The 14,525-nt window shown below is 43.7% G+C and overlaps 1 protein-coding gene across 3 annotated transcripts; it reads right to left on the reverse strand.

The window, feature by feature from the left end:
* Nucleotides 1-3,436: 3,436 nt before the first annotated feature.
* On the reverse strand, nucleotides 3,437-10,160 carry PABPN1 (poly(A) binding protein nuclear 1). Of its 3 annotated transcripts, XM_065872139.1 has the most exons (8): nucleotides 7,909-8,075; nucleotides 7,725-7,815; nucleotides 7,257-7,371; nucleotides 6,486-6,553; nucleotides 6,072-6,178; nucleotides 5,534-5,621; nucleotides 5,296-5,447; nucleotides 4,262-4,365 (listed from the first exon to the last, which is right to left on the reverse strand). In XM_065872139.1, the coding sequence occupies exons 1-8, from the start codon at nucleotides 8,073-8,075 to the stop codon at nucleotides 4,326-4,328; spliced, it is 828 nt and encodes a 275-aa protein (XP_065728211.1). In that variant the 3' UTR covers nucleotides 4,262-4,325. The 3 variants fall into 3 exon arrangements, with proteins under 3 accessions (XP_065728210.1, XP_065728211.1, XP_065728212.1); XM_065872138.1 differs by having other exon boundaries at nucleotides 3,437-4,365; nucleotides 7,725-10,160; XM_065872140.1 differs by lacking the exons at nucleotides 7,725-7,815; nucleotides 7,909-8,075 and adding an exon at nucleotides 7,521-7,616.
* Between the last annotated feature and the right edge of the window lie 4,365 nt (nucleotides 10,161-14,525).

Here is a 14,525-nt window from a genome sequence, read left to right on the forward strand (position 1 = left end):
AATCCAAATGAGACCAGGCTCATTGCTGTCCCTTGATTAAGAGAGAGCTTATTAGGAATGACTGACAGAAAAGTAACCAATCTTTCTCAAAGAAAGCAACTTGCTTTCTAAGCTACTTCCTCTAAAATCACTGAGGATGATACAGGAAAAATGAAGAGACCAGGTAAAGCAGGAAATCTAATTCCTATTAAGAATAGGAATCAACAGGGACTTCCCTGGTGGCGTAGTGGTTAAGAATCTGCCTGCCAATGCAGGGGTCACAGGTTTGAGCCCTGGTCTGGGAATATCCCACATGCCGCACAGCAACAAAGCCTGTGCACCACAACTACTGAGCCTGCGTGCCACAACTACTGAAGCCCACGCGCCCTAGAGCCCACACGCTGCAACTACTGAAGCCCACATGCCTAGACCCCGTGCTCTGCAACAAGAGAAGCCACCGCAATGAGAAGCCCGCGCACCACAACGAAGAGTAGCCCCTGATTGCCACAACTAGAGAAAGCCCGCGCACAGCAACAAAGACCCAACGCACCCAAAAATAAATAAGTAAATTTACTTAAAAAAAAAATAGGAATCAGCAGGCCCGGGATAAAGGGACCCTCCAAGGTGAATTAACACCTTCTGAACACCTAAGTGGCAGGTGCTGTGAGCCATACAAAGGCAAAATCCATGCCCTTAAGGGAAAACACGGATGTAATTATTTTAATTATGAAAGCATGAAGTGCCAAATAGAGATAGGAGCAATTTGCCGAGTGCAGGAGTGATTCATCCTGACTAGGAAATCAAAATAAGTTTCCTGGCTGCGTTACTTGGCTTATACACCTTGGCTTCTATCTTATGATTATGACAGAGTAGATGTGATGGGCATAGCAGGCTGGAGGAACAGCATGAGCAATACATGAAAATAAAGTAAAACTCAACTGGAGTGCACAGTACATCAGATGTAGGGAAGAATGTGGCAGGAAAAATCAATCTGGATCAAATTGGGAAAAACCTTAGTTCCACGCTTGGCAGCATAGGGGCCTTTATGGAAATACGAAGAGTTTGGAGCCAGATTATTGCCAGGAGTCCACTACAATCAAGGTGGGGAGTTGCTCAGGCAGTTAAAGTAGGATAGAGGACAGACAGGATATTGAGAACGGACTGAACACAGAAAATTAAAACAAAGAAGAGTCAAAAATGCAATTCATCCTCCAAGATCCAACAGGCTACAGGGATTTTTTTAATAGCCACTTACTGCCACCTGGCGGATAGACAAGACTTTCCCAGCATTAGCAGCATCAAGCCACTTAAGATGTTGCACATTTTTCTAATAAAAAGTTAATACTGAACACTTTATCCAGCCTCTTGCTAATCAGCCTCTAAAGTTTCCGTACTCAGCTTACGAGACACTGTTCTAGTTGAATCTAGTTAGAGAAGACTCCCAAATGCCTAACAAATGACACAATAGGAGGTAGATGATCAAATATTAAATTATGGGATGGTCGATACCTGAAATTTCAGAATACAAAACCATTTGGAAACAAAAAACATTTGGGAGGTTGGCTGAGGCTCCATGGATATGGAGAGCCACTTCTTTAACCTAAGATTATCGAAGAGAGCATCTCAGTCAGTGGCAATCATGAACAAAAATCCTAGGAACAGAAGTGAACGGCACAATAGAACATATAGAGGTTTAAATATTTACAAACTCTGTAAGTAATGGAGGGTCTACAAAAAGGGGTGTGTGTGTGATATAGTACCAAAGGCTTTTAAGACCAATCTAACATTAGAATATAAAATGGAAAAATTAGGTCATTAACACGACCAAGTAACTCAACTACTAAACTTAAGGATACTCAAACAACGAAAGCCACTTGTCCTAATTAATGGAACAATCCAAAATAAGTTAGCTAGGACTTCCCTGCCGCAGTGGTTAAGAATCTGCCTGCCAACACAGCGTTAAGAGGTTCGAGCCCTGGGTCCAGGAATCCCACATGCTGTGGAGCAACTAAGCCCATGCACCACAACTACTGAAGCCTGCGTGCCTAGAGCCCGTGCTCCGCAATTAAGAGTAGGCCCCGCTCGCCGCAACTAGAGCAAGCTCGCATGCAGCAACAAAGACCCAACGCAGCCATAAATAAAAATAAATTTATAAAAAAACGAAAACAAGTTAGCTGAACGTATTAAGTGACCACTGAACTGCTAAACATAAGCTTTGCAATTATCTTTAAATGTTAACTTTTATTAATAAATAATTTCTTTTATTTCTGGCTGTGTTGGGTCTTCGTTGCTGCACACAGGCTTTCTCTAGTTGCAGCGAGCGAGGTCTACTCTTCGTTGCGGTGCACAGGCTTCATTGCAGTGGCTTCTTGTTGCAAAGCACGGGCTCTAGGTATGCGGGCTTCAGTAGCTGTGGCACATGGGCTCAGTAGTTGTAGCTCGCGGGTTCCAGAGTGCAGGCTCAGTAGTTGTGGCGCACGGGCTTAGTTGCTCTGGGGCATGTGGGATGTTCCTGGACCAGGGCTTGAAACCGTGTCCATTGCACTGGCAGGCGGATTCTTTTTTTTTTTTTTGCGGCATGAGGGCCTCTCACTGTTGTGGCCTCTCCTGTTGTGGAACACAGGCTCCGGACGCGCAGGCTCGGTGGCCATGGCTCACGGGCCTAGCCACCCTGTGGCATGTGGGATCTTCCCAGACCGGGGCACGAACCCGTATCCCCTGCATCGGCAGGCGGACTCTCAACCACTGCGCCACCAGGGAAGCCCCAGCAGGCAGATTCTTAACCACTGAGTCACCAGGGAAGCCCTAATTTTTTTATTTAATTTATTTTGGCTATATTGGGTCTTCATTGCTGTGTACAGGCTTCTCATTGTGGTGGCCTCACCCCTTGCGGAGCACAGGCTCTAGGAATGTGGGCCTCAGTAACTGCAGCACAGGGGCCCAGGTGCTCCACGGCATGTGGGATCCTCCAAGACCAGGGCCCAAACCCATGTCCCCCGCATTGGCAGGCGGACTCTCAACCACTGCGCCACCAGGGAAGTCCCCCTAATTATTTTTTTCCCTCGTTTTTTGAGCCTACCTTGGGATAGAGAAGACAAAAAAGGCTACCCACACGCCAACATAAGAATCTAGTGCTGTTGATGTGGATAATTCATTTGCACACAAATTTTATCAAGAGGACACACTAAAGTGCTATTAGAGCACTCTAATCTGGCCATTCCTTTATATTCCCAGGCTCATTTAATGTACCTCTCAAATGCCAATCAGGGCTACATGCTTTCCAGAAAACCCCATCAAGCTCAGCTAAACGCACAATGTTCCTGCTAGTTGTACTTCTGACTCCTACTCCTTAGGTGGGAACTTCCCCTCCACAACACCAGCATTTCCAGAAAGGAGAATTAACAGCCATCTGGGATTTAAGAGACAACAGGAAGATAAATAATCCATACACCCAAAAGGCCAAACATTTTTTATTTTCAAAAACAACTTTATTCATGACACATATTAAAAAAAAAACTCCCACCCCCTGGAAATGAGCTAAAAAAATAAACAAAATCCACCTCCCACCTCCCTGTCCCCACTTCCTCCCATTCCCTCCAAACAAAAGGGAAAAAAAGGCAAAGGAAAACAAAACAAAACAAAAAACTGAAAAACAAAAAACACCCCAAAACCCCCCAAAACAAGGTAGTGCATTTCCCCAGGGGAAAGGGGAATTTACACTGGAGCCGCTGGGAGCGGATCGGAGATCTTCCGGCTACAGAAACCTGCAAAGAAAGACACTCAAAACAGAAAAAGAAACACAAAAGGAAACAAAATAGATCACCAGGCAATCTGGAGGGGCAGGGAGCCAGAAAAGAGGGGGGGTGGGGTGGGTGGTAGACCTGGCAGGACAGGAACAGGCAGGAGGGGACTGTGAAAGCTAGGGAGAAGATGGAGGGAAGGTAACAAGCAGAACAGTTTGGTGTCCTTCCAGAGCCCTGGGTAAAAAAAAACCCTCCTACCACCCATGCCCACCTACCCTTGAGCAGCCCACAAGGGGGCAAAGGGGCACAGGGAAACAGGGGGAGCAGCTTGCGCGGTTGAGACGTGTCCATGGCGAATCCCCAGAGTGAATGAGCAGCCCCCTGCCCCACTCCCTGGGCCTTCCCTTACTCCCCAAAGCAGGTCCCTCCTCAGCAGTTAGTTATGGGATTCTCCCCCCTTCCACAGTATATCTTTTTTTTTTAAAAAATATTTTTTTCCATCAAGGTCATCTTCTGTTTTTCTTTTTTTTTTTTTTTTAAATTCTTTTTTTTTTTCCTTCTTTCCTCTTTTTTTCCTCTCTCTCCTCCTAATACACACTTTTTTTAGTAAGGGGAATACCATGATGTCGCTCTAGCCCGGCCCCTGGAAGAAAGAAGGAGAGTTAGGTGTTAACATGATCACTAAATAGTTCAGTACAAGCCCCTCCCCGTGGGCCCTCGCCCCAGTTATTGAGAAGGGAAGAGGGGAAAGAAGTTTCCCAAGTCCTAAAACTGACCCCCACAATCCCAGAAATAGTGACACACCTGGCAAATGGGAGTGGGGAATTAACTGTTATTACCTCGCCAAACAGTGGCAATAAAGAAATGCATCTGAGACATAGGAGCAAGAAAAAAAGGACTCATTGTTTATCCAGATTCCAGTTCTCCACAGCTCTTAAAAGCGAGGCTCTCACCAACAGATCCTCCCTAACTCCTGGGAGCTGACAGATAAATCTTATGAAAAGCCAAGGTCTATATGCCTAAACTGTCTATTTAAATGTAAAGAAACGGAAGTAAAGTGAAGCAACAACATGGGTGCCACACTAGGCCCAGCGAGAAAGTTGCAAAAGACTGGCTAAAGAGTAAATATCTCGATATCCTCCCACATGGCTGTTGAGGAGGATCAACTAGCCTCTGGTTTTCTTCCAAGGGAGGTTCAAACTTCAGCCCCTCCCTAACTCTGAGAAAAGTAGCAAAGGTCCAAACAGTGCTTTCACTGCTCTGAGGCCCTGTTCTTCCCCGGAGTTCTGTGTAAACACCTTCACTGCCATCAACTCTCAAGGAAAAAAAGGCTGGGTGGAGAAGCATCTCTCAGAACAGGGTGGAGAGATCCAGCCCTTATCACCAATTCCTGCTCCAGAAAAAGATGACTGGCCTCCTGGCCTGCAACTACCTTCCTCACCCTGCACAGGCAGGAGACCAAGTCCCCGGAACCAAGGGGAGGGTAAAGGAGGGAGGTTCCTCAGATGAGGAGAGAAGGAAGCATACAGGGCTCATGGGAGGCGGGGGAGAGGAGCAGCCCATCTATCCTGACCTGTAGACGCGACCCCGGGGCCTGCTGTTAAAACCACTGTAGAATCGAGAACGGGAACTGTTGTAGTTGGTGGTCCGGGCACGGTATCGGGCTCTCGGGAAACCCCGGTCTGTTGTGCTGATGCCTGGTCTGTTGGTTCGTTTTGGGATCACCTGAGAATGACACGTACAACACAATGCCTTAGAGCCAACCTGGAGAACTTACAGAGAACCAGAACAGCAAAGGGCACAGGGCTTACCTTGATTTGTCTTCCTCTAAATAGGGACTCATCTAAGGCCAAGGAAGTCCTCACTGACTCTTTGTCTGAGAACTCTATATATGCAAACCTGAAAAGGGTAATTGCCACTTTATCTGAGGATACAAATAGCAGCTCACAGGTCAAATCCAACTTGCAGGCATGCTTTGTTTGAGTACAGTGTGTTCATATTTTTAATTATTTGTCCAAAAAATTCTTAATGGAAGATTTTAATCAAAATTTGCAGCTACTCTTGGAAAATTATAAGATAGGATACAGAGGGCCTGGTTTTCCGCAAGGCAGAAAACGGTGGGGGCCATGCAGAAGGCATGTTCATGATCCCCCCAACACCCAGCCCCCATCTCTGTTATCTGTTGGGCCCCTGAAGGCAATTTTATGTGCAATCCTTGATATGTATCAACATTAACACCTATCTTAAAAGATGAACTACTTTAACATCTAGGTAACTTACTGCTCAATATAAAATATAATTTATTTATTTTTTAACTGTGACTAAAATGACCTCAACTTCCCCACTTACCCTTTGGGATGGCCACTAAATTTGTCACATAGTATAGTAACACGGTTGACTGAACCACAGCCATGAAAGTGTGCTTCCAGCTCTTCTGCTGTTGCACCATAGTCCACCTGTGGGGGGTACATTTCACAGGTAACAGGGCAAACTCCCATCTCCACAGGTACTCTGCCTAGCCTCTGCGCTAGGCCATCCATACACACCAAAGCACATCAATATCTAGCTCTCTAAGGAACTAACCTCTTTTCCTTCCAACCCCAGAGCCTCTGCTAATCACCATTACCTTTCACCTCATTCCAACCCTCCCTCCACCCCTTAAATCCACCACCTACCCTGGAAATGGTTCCTTTCAAGACTCCTAATAAATAATCCCCCAAACTAAGAGCTTTCCCCAACCCTAGTCAAGGCTCTGGTACATACATTGCCAACATAGATGGAACGGGCATCAGCCTCCATCTTCTCCTCAATGGACATGATCACTGGGCCAGCTTTGAAGAAAAAAGGATCAGGAAAAAAACGCTTGTTTTCTACTTGGCCAATCTATACACCACTACCACCACCACAAGCAGCAGCAAAGGTAAAGATTTTGGTCTGTTCTGTTCCCTGCTGTACCCATTACCTAGAAAAGTCTAGCATGCAGTAGGTGCTCACCAAATACTTGAAAAATTAAGGAATAGATTAATACAGTCTTAAAAAGAAAACAATACAGGGATTCCCTCCTGCCCCCAAATCAAGTACCTATTGAGTAGCTTCGGTTAAAATGATTTGAAAAGTGAACAAAATTAAGTCGGCTGAGGCTGGACATTTCTAGATTAGAGGAGAAGCCCCCTGAAGCTGAGCAGTTTATCTTAGGACTCCTAACTAAAGGTCTCCAACTGAAAGAAAAACTATTGGACTTGAAGGTCAAATACCACCTGGCAACCTCCAAAAAGGGTAGTGGAAGACTAAGAACAAAGAGCAACACATTTGTAACAGGGACAAAGGGAGGCACAAGACTACCATCACCAAAACATAGGCCCCGTCTCACAAAGGTCAGAAAAACACACAATGGACTATGACTGCAGCAACTGCCCAGTAATTGCTCAGACAAGCAGCTCCAAGGTTCCGAGCATCTAATTCCATATAAACGGTGCTCCGATAACCCTTCCAATCTCAAGACCCGGGTTCCGCGTGCAACCGCCAGTTACTCACCATTGCCTGGAGGTGGACTCATATTCATCTGCTTCTCTACCTCGTTCTGTAGCTCCTTTAGCTTCTCAGCTTCTTCCTCCATCTCCCTGACTCGAGCTTTGATCGCTTCCAGCTCCTACAATGAGTGGGGAGGGTATGGAGGACAGCTTAAGAGGAACCAACGCAGGGGCTCTACCCTGCTCTCCTTCCGCGCGCGGCCCCAGCCATGCGCGGCCATTTCTCTCGCCCCACGCGAGGGTCGTAATGAAAAGAAAACCAAGCTACCTTCTCTAGAACAACACTAGGCACCCATGACGCCCGAATCAACCCGGCTGGGCCCCTTCTGGCGGTCGAGGCTGCCTCCCCAGCCCGGCCCCAGCCACGTTATTCCCCGCCCACCCCCATCCCCCGCCCGCCTCCCGCTCGCCTGAGCTCTGGGCCTCCCGTGACACGGCCGGCCGGCCTGCTCGCTCGCCCTCCTTCCCTCACCGGGTCCTCAATGGCGCCGTCCCCCGGGTCACCCTCGACCAGTCCCGGCTCCTCCTCCTCCTCCTGGCTGCCGGGGGCTCCCGAGCCAGGCCCAGGGCCCGGAGCTCCCGGGGGGGCACGGGGCCGGGGCGGCTCCTCTTCGGGCTCGGGCTCCGGCTCGGGCTCCAACAGCAGCTCCTCAGGCTCCAGTTCCTCAGACTCCAAGCCGTTCCCGTAGTCCCCTGCGCCCCCCGGGGCCCCCTCCCCGGCCTCCCCACCGGCCCCGGGCACAAGATGGCGCCGCCGCCCCGGCCCGGAGCCCCGACCGCCCGCAGCCCCCGCTGCTGCTGCCGCCGCCGCCGCCGCCGCCATCGCCGCTCAGACTGGGGCCAGCCGCCCAGCGATTGGAGAGCTGCGCCGGCCACGCCGAGGATTCATTAGTCAAGCAGCCTGCCCGTCACCACGAGCTAGGACTCCATTGGGGAATATTACTAGGCAATCAAATAAGACCCCATCCCTAAGGCGGGGGATTGCGCCAAATCCTTAAATCCCGGTAGGAGAAATCGGTCTGTCAATCAACACCCGTCCCACCTCCTCTGAAGTCCTTAGGTAACAATACCGCCTAGCTGTGACGACATTCCTGCTTCTCCCCCGCCTAAGGGCGGGTCCGCGAAGTATGACGGTCGGTGATTGGCCGCTGGCAAGGCGAGTGGAAAGGACCAATCTTCCGATCGCCTCGCCGAAGTGGCCCAGCCTCAGATGCCGATTGGCTCGCGAGATTCGAAGGGCTGACACCCGTTTCGTGACAGGTGAACCTTGCCCCCGAACGGACTGCCGGGCTCCCAGTGAAAGCCGAGGTCACATGACTGGTCTTTAGGAGGCGGCCATTTTGATGCTGCTGGTTGCCAACTAGTGAGTTCTTGGAAGGCAGAGCCCGGAAATACTGCGGCGGTTTCTGGAAACTGGTCTTCTACCAGGAATGAACCAGTAGATGGGATGTTGCTGGAAATGGAGGGTTCTGAATGGCGCTCTCTGGGAAGGAGCTTATCTTTCCCACCCAGGTTACTGGCACCACCATCCACCAGGTCTCCCCAAACCAGAAAGCAGGGAGGAATCCTCACTCCAGTACTAGTCATGAGCCCTGTATGTGCTGTCTTCCGCACAGGCATACTTTCCAAGCATTCTGCTCATGCCCCAGTTTCATTTCTTTTGCTTGGACTGTTTGCTGCAGCCGCTTAATGGGTCAGCTTCCAGTGGGTCACCACTCCAATCCACACTGGCCAGGTTAACTCTCAGAACTCCTTACTGAGGCCTTGGAGACCTCCAGACCAGGCTACCAAGTGAATGTTGTTTCCACACTCTTCATTCCAGTGGGTGTATCTGCACCCAGGTCTGTGCCTCTGTACATGCAGTCCTTCAGCCAGACCACTGCAAACCCCATCATCACCTCCTCTGTGAAGCCTTCCACTAACTGGCCTCCCCTCCTCTCCCATGACAAGTGGGCCTACCTCCACTGTGCACTTAATCATTTTGTGCTTCCTTTCCTAACTAGAGCTTGTGAGAGCTTGGAGATGAGAGGCTGGATTCTATCTACATTTGCATCTCCACCGTGGAGCAATATGCCTAGCACATAGTATCCAAATAAATGTTTGTTGACCAAAGGGTACACAGACTGGGGATCTGGGTGCCACCCTTCATCTACAGCGCTTTCCCAGACCCTCCTTCAGACCCCAAAGGAATTCCACCTCATCGTTGCACTCTGAGATACCAATGAGACCTAGCCCTGGAAAGCAGGGTTGCCATAGTTTAGTGGTGATCCTACACATTTATTAAAAAGAAAGGAACGGCAGTGCTAAGTTTGCAAGAGGGATAGCTGCAGCCAGACCAAGCTATGGTTTGAGAGCCAGATTCACATGAGCCCAACCAAATAGTTATTCAAATAACCTGGAGAGGATGTACATGACTTGGTAGAGGGATTTGAACAAGAGGAGATTCCTACTAGCAAACCAAAAGTCAAAAGCTTCACAGTATACCCCACTCTTCCCCTCACCCTCATTTTTTCACACAAATCCTTACCTCAGGAACAGGAGAACTTGGAGCAGAGTCACAGTTGCTTAAAATTTCACTGAAAATTACTTCATCAGCCATCTCAGCTTCAGTGGTCTGGGAGAACTAAGTTGAACACCGCAGACAAGCTCTAAAAGATTGTGAGTTTGCTGGAAGAAAAATCTTTTCTACTGATTTTAACCAAATCAAGACTTGGATGTTTATTGATACCTAATTTAAACTAAGAAAGCCAGTTAAGGGAAATGTGATTTTTAAAATAATGCCTTTGAACCACAGTTTTGTTGAGCACTGGATTTTGTAACAGGCAGCATCCTAGACTCCTTGTTATGTTATCTCATTGAACTCTCATAACATTATGAAGCAAATAGTCCCCAAACCATAACCTTTTTTAGGGATGAGGAAAGAATGAAGTAACTCCCCCAAGTCATAACTAATTAGAAGTGAGCAGGGAATCCAAAACCAGATTTCAAAGCTCAGATCAAAATTTCTGTAAGGTCTGTTTTAATACACAAAGATAACATTATGTACAATGCTGAAGCTGGAAAAAGACTAAATTCCAATAAGAGATAAATGTTTAGGCAAACTATAATTACATCACAAGATTATTATGCACCTATTTTTATTTTTTTATGCGCCTATTTTTTTACAAAAAGGTTTACATGTGTGTGATAACTTATAAAAATAATTTTTGTTAGGTCAAAGAAGTAGGATGTAAAATTGTATATAAAGTATGATTAAAATTATGTATATCTGATTTTTAAAAAAACAACTTGGGCATTGGAGAAAAAAAGGAATAAGAACCAGTACAATCTGTTCTTTGGCAATATGCAACAAAAGTTTTTAAAATGTTGAGATTCTTAACACAGTAATTGTATTTCTTATAATCTGTTCTAAAGAAATAATCTAAAACCTAGGTAAACATCTGAGAGTAAAGGTGTTCATCAAAGTGAAAAAAAATGTAAACAACTTGATTGTCCAAGTGGGCACTTTTCAGGAAAATTGTTATACACATATATATGTAATTTTATATAGTCATTATGTCTTCAAAACATTTTTAATGACAAGGAAAATGCTTGCAATATAATGGTAAGCAGAATTGCAGTGTACAAAATTGTATATACAAAAAAAAATTGTATATACAGTATGATCATAAAATATAAGCACAGACAACTGATGGAAAAGAAATATACCAAAATGTTAATAGTGATTCTCTCTGGGTAGTAGGCTTATTATGATTGATCTTCTTTATAATTTTCTATGTTCTATGATTTTTCCCACAATATCATATATTATTTTTATTTAAAATTTAAAAAAAACACTCCAGCTTCCAAACTTACTCTAATAAGCATGATTACTTTTACAAACACATTTTAAAAAGATATTTGAATGGTGATCTGTAATATAGTTCCCTATTAGACTGAAAGTGTAAAAAGCAGGGACACCTTCTTAATTATATTTGTATTGCCATTGGCTATCACTGTGTGCTCAATAAATGTTAACTGAATGAATGATCTTCTGTAATAAATTTATATCCTGCCTGTTGTTGATGCATAGAGAACATCAAAGAGGTAAGTTTTCCTCTGAGAATGAATTTTTTTTAATTGGTATGTAATGATGTAAGATTCACCCATTATAAGTATACTTTTCCTTCAGTAATAACCTATCAATAGAGGGCCATGGAGTTTCGGAAAAACTGAAACTCAGTGATGTTTTGCCCTAGAAGAAGGAAAAGTGTGTTAACAAAAGTGAATGATCTGTTGAGTTGATAAAAGGAGAATTAAATCAGTAAAAATGGACGAGGGCATGTCCAGTTCTGTCCAGAAGGGAAAAGTTTTCTCACCAAACATAAATACTTGGCTTCCTAGTAGTTTCATCCCCATTTTTAACTCCTGCTTTGAAAATTTTACCTTTACTGGCTGCAATAATTCCCTCTAATCTAGAAGTACATTGTTTAATATGGTAGCCACTCGTCACACGTGGCTACTGAGCACTTGAAATGTGAATGGTGCTCTGAATTGAGATGCGCTGGAAGTGTCAGATATACACTGAGTTTCAAAGACTCAGGATGAAAAAGATACTTATGTAAAATAATAATTGTTCAGTATTAATTACAGATTGAAATTTTAGTAGTCTTTATATACTAGGTTTAAAAAAATACTATTAAAATTAGTTTTACCTGTTTCTTTTTGGTTTTTTTAATGAGGCTACTAAAAAACGTAAAACTACATATGTGGCTTGCATTATATATATATTTTTTGACTTTTTAAAAATTTTGATTGGAGTATAGTTGCTTTACATGACTTGCACTATATTTCTATTGGACAATGTTGACACAGAACCTTGGAGCCTTGATCATTTACTTACCTCTGTTTTGGAGCCAACTCCAATTACTTTCTAATGCAAAGTCTGGCCCGACCTACCTTAACACCCTAGGTCCAACCTTGCATGGAAGTGGGGTGGCCATTTAAGTGAGAAGGAGCCTCTCTTGGGCTGCTTAATTTCCATTCTGCTTGGTTAACTTTTAGAAGACTTTGTACCTGAAAAACTTCTTTTTTATATGTTCCTTATAAAAAAATCCTAAAATACTGATAGCAAAAAGAAAAAATAAAATCACCCATAAAATCCACCACCCAGAGATAATCACTAATGATATTTTGGCATATACCCTTCCTGAAACTTTCAATACACAAATACATATAGAGGTATATATATGTGTGTGTATATACATATTTTTTTTAACAAAATGGGATCATACCATATATTCTGTTTTCTAATCTATTATTTTTACCTAATAAGATAACAGAAATATTTTTCCATGTCAATAAAAATATTTTTCCAATTTCATTTTTCATGACTTTACTCAGAAGTTACCTTAGAAATGAGGCCTTCCCCATTCACTCTATTTAACATTGAAACCTATACATACACCTTCCCAATCCTACCCTAATGAATTATTTTTCTCCATAGCATTTGGCACCTAACATGAAATGTTATGTTAATGAACGTCGTGAAATTTATTTATGTAGGTAGGTAGTTATTTAGCTTTTGTTTGTTTCCATTACTAGAATGAAAGTAACATGAAAGCAGAAATTTGTGCCTGTTTGTTCACTTCTCTACCTCAGTGCCTAGAATTGTTCTCAGCACACCTAAGATGCTTGAATATTTGCTGAATGAATGAATGACTGAATGAGTAAAAAACTAGATAGCATTCCATTATATTATGTTTTCTGGTTGATTTTTAAAATATTGTTAATTTATTTGTATCTCACCTGTATCCACATTTAAGGCAGCTTTTAAAGTTTTCAAAGGATCTGCTCTCAACTAAAAACACAGAATATTTATAATCCATCCATTTGCTAGGAAGTGTAACTAAATGTTGCCCAATTTTTATCAAAAGTATCATTTGGAGAAATAACATTCACAGAGAACTGTCTGAAGAATAAACAATCCATCTGTCCATTTAGATAGTCTGAAATTTAGCCCTATTTTAAACTATGGCATCATAGGGCATATTTGAGCTAAACTGTGACGATCCTGATAGAACAAGCTTAGGACCTGCTGAATCCCCATTTGGTGTTTCTGCAAGAAACGGTAGTGTAAAACTCAACATCATATTTGCTGTCAGGTGTTATAGAGGGTGGTGTCCACTATATCATTCAGTGTCTTCTCAGAAGAGCCACAAAACTTTTTGCCTACCTTGAGGAACTGAAAGGTTTTACAAATCCTAGGAGGGATGTGAATCTCATTGTGTTTTCCAATTTTCTTTAGCTGCCAAGAAGCTCAGAGTTGAATTCATAGCCTACCTTTAGTATTTGGGAATACTGCTTATAGAATCCTTTTCTGTGTTCGTTTTCCTTTTTGCTGTCATTTTATTATAATATTTCAATTTTCCTTTTACCCTTACTTTAAAAATCTATATTTTCCTATTGTTTTGTCTTTTGTGTATTATAGTAAGATGCTGCAAATGCTTTTTGGAATTAGGCAAACTATAAACCAATCAAACTACAGTAGGGATAAATACACTAGCTATCATAGCCTGATGATATTAACTATTAAGAGCATCTAATTCCCTTTTCCCTAGAGCCATGTTCACCAAGCCACTCTCTGATTTTAACATGGCTTGTCCCGTAGATTTTTCTATATAAAGAGAATAGAAATACAACACTGGATTCCTCTAAGCAGTGTATTTCTCACTACAATTTAACACATAAACCCAAATACCATTATATTGCATTGGATTATAGAAAGACTAGAAACTCCCACTTGTAAATTAAAATTAAGATCACTACTCCTGTCAGACATGATTTTGATGTGGTCCTAGACTAGAAGTACAGAGGGATGGGCTGAACAATTCCTGTAGATCCCATCCAGTTTAGCAGTTTGCATTACAATGGCTGAAACCAAATGTCTCAGGGGAGCAGGAAAGTAAGCAAGGGCTCCATTTTTGCCAGACTTATTTTAAGTCTGAAGTAGGCAGCAGGATATTGAGGAGAAATGCTCATTATCACATACTTCTGATTTAGCAGCTGAACCACAACAGGGGACTTGATTACATCATAAAGATTTTTGGTAGGTTTTGTTTGTTTTGTTTTGGGTTTTGTTGTGGCCATCCCAAAGTACCATATACACACACCCTCTCAATGCTTGGGTTGGCACAGATGGAGATCTTGGCTTTGGGCATTTGGCTAGGATGGGGGGATGGGAGAACAACTCTGATTTTCTTTTTTCTTTTTTTTTTTTGGCTGCATGGCGCAG

The sequence above is a fragment of the Phocoena phocoena genome, chromosome 2 (assembly GCF_963924675.1).
Source record: "Phocoena phocoena chromosome 2, mPhoPho1.1, whole genome shotgun sequence".
Taxonomy (NCBI): Eukaryota; Metazoa; Chordata; class Mammalia; order Artiodactyla; family Phocoenidae; genus Phocoena; species Phocoena phocoena.

Coding starts and splice junctions, on each gene's coding strand:
- PABPN1 (XM_065872138.1), bottom strand. CDS start 8,075: ATGGCGGCGGCGGCGGCGGCGGCAGCAGCAGCGGGGGCTGCGGGCGGT. Junction 7,372..7,724: donor ACGGCGCCATTGAGGACCCG/GTGAGGGAAGGA, acceptor CACTCATTGTAG/GAGCTGGAAGCGATCAAAGC. Junction 6,554..7,256: donor GAGTCCACCTCCAGGCAATG/GTGAGTAACTGG, acceptor TTTTCTTCAAAG/CTGGCCCAGTGATCATGTCC.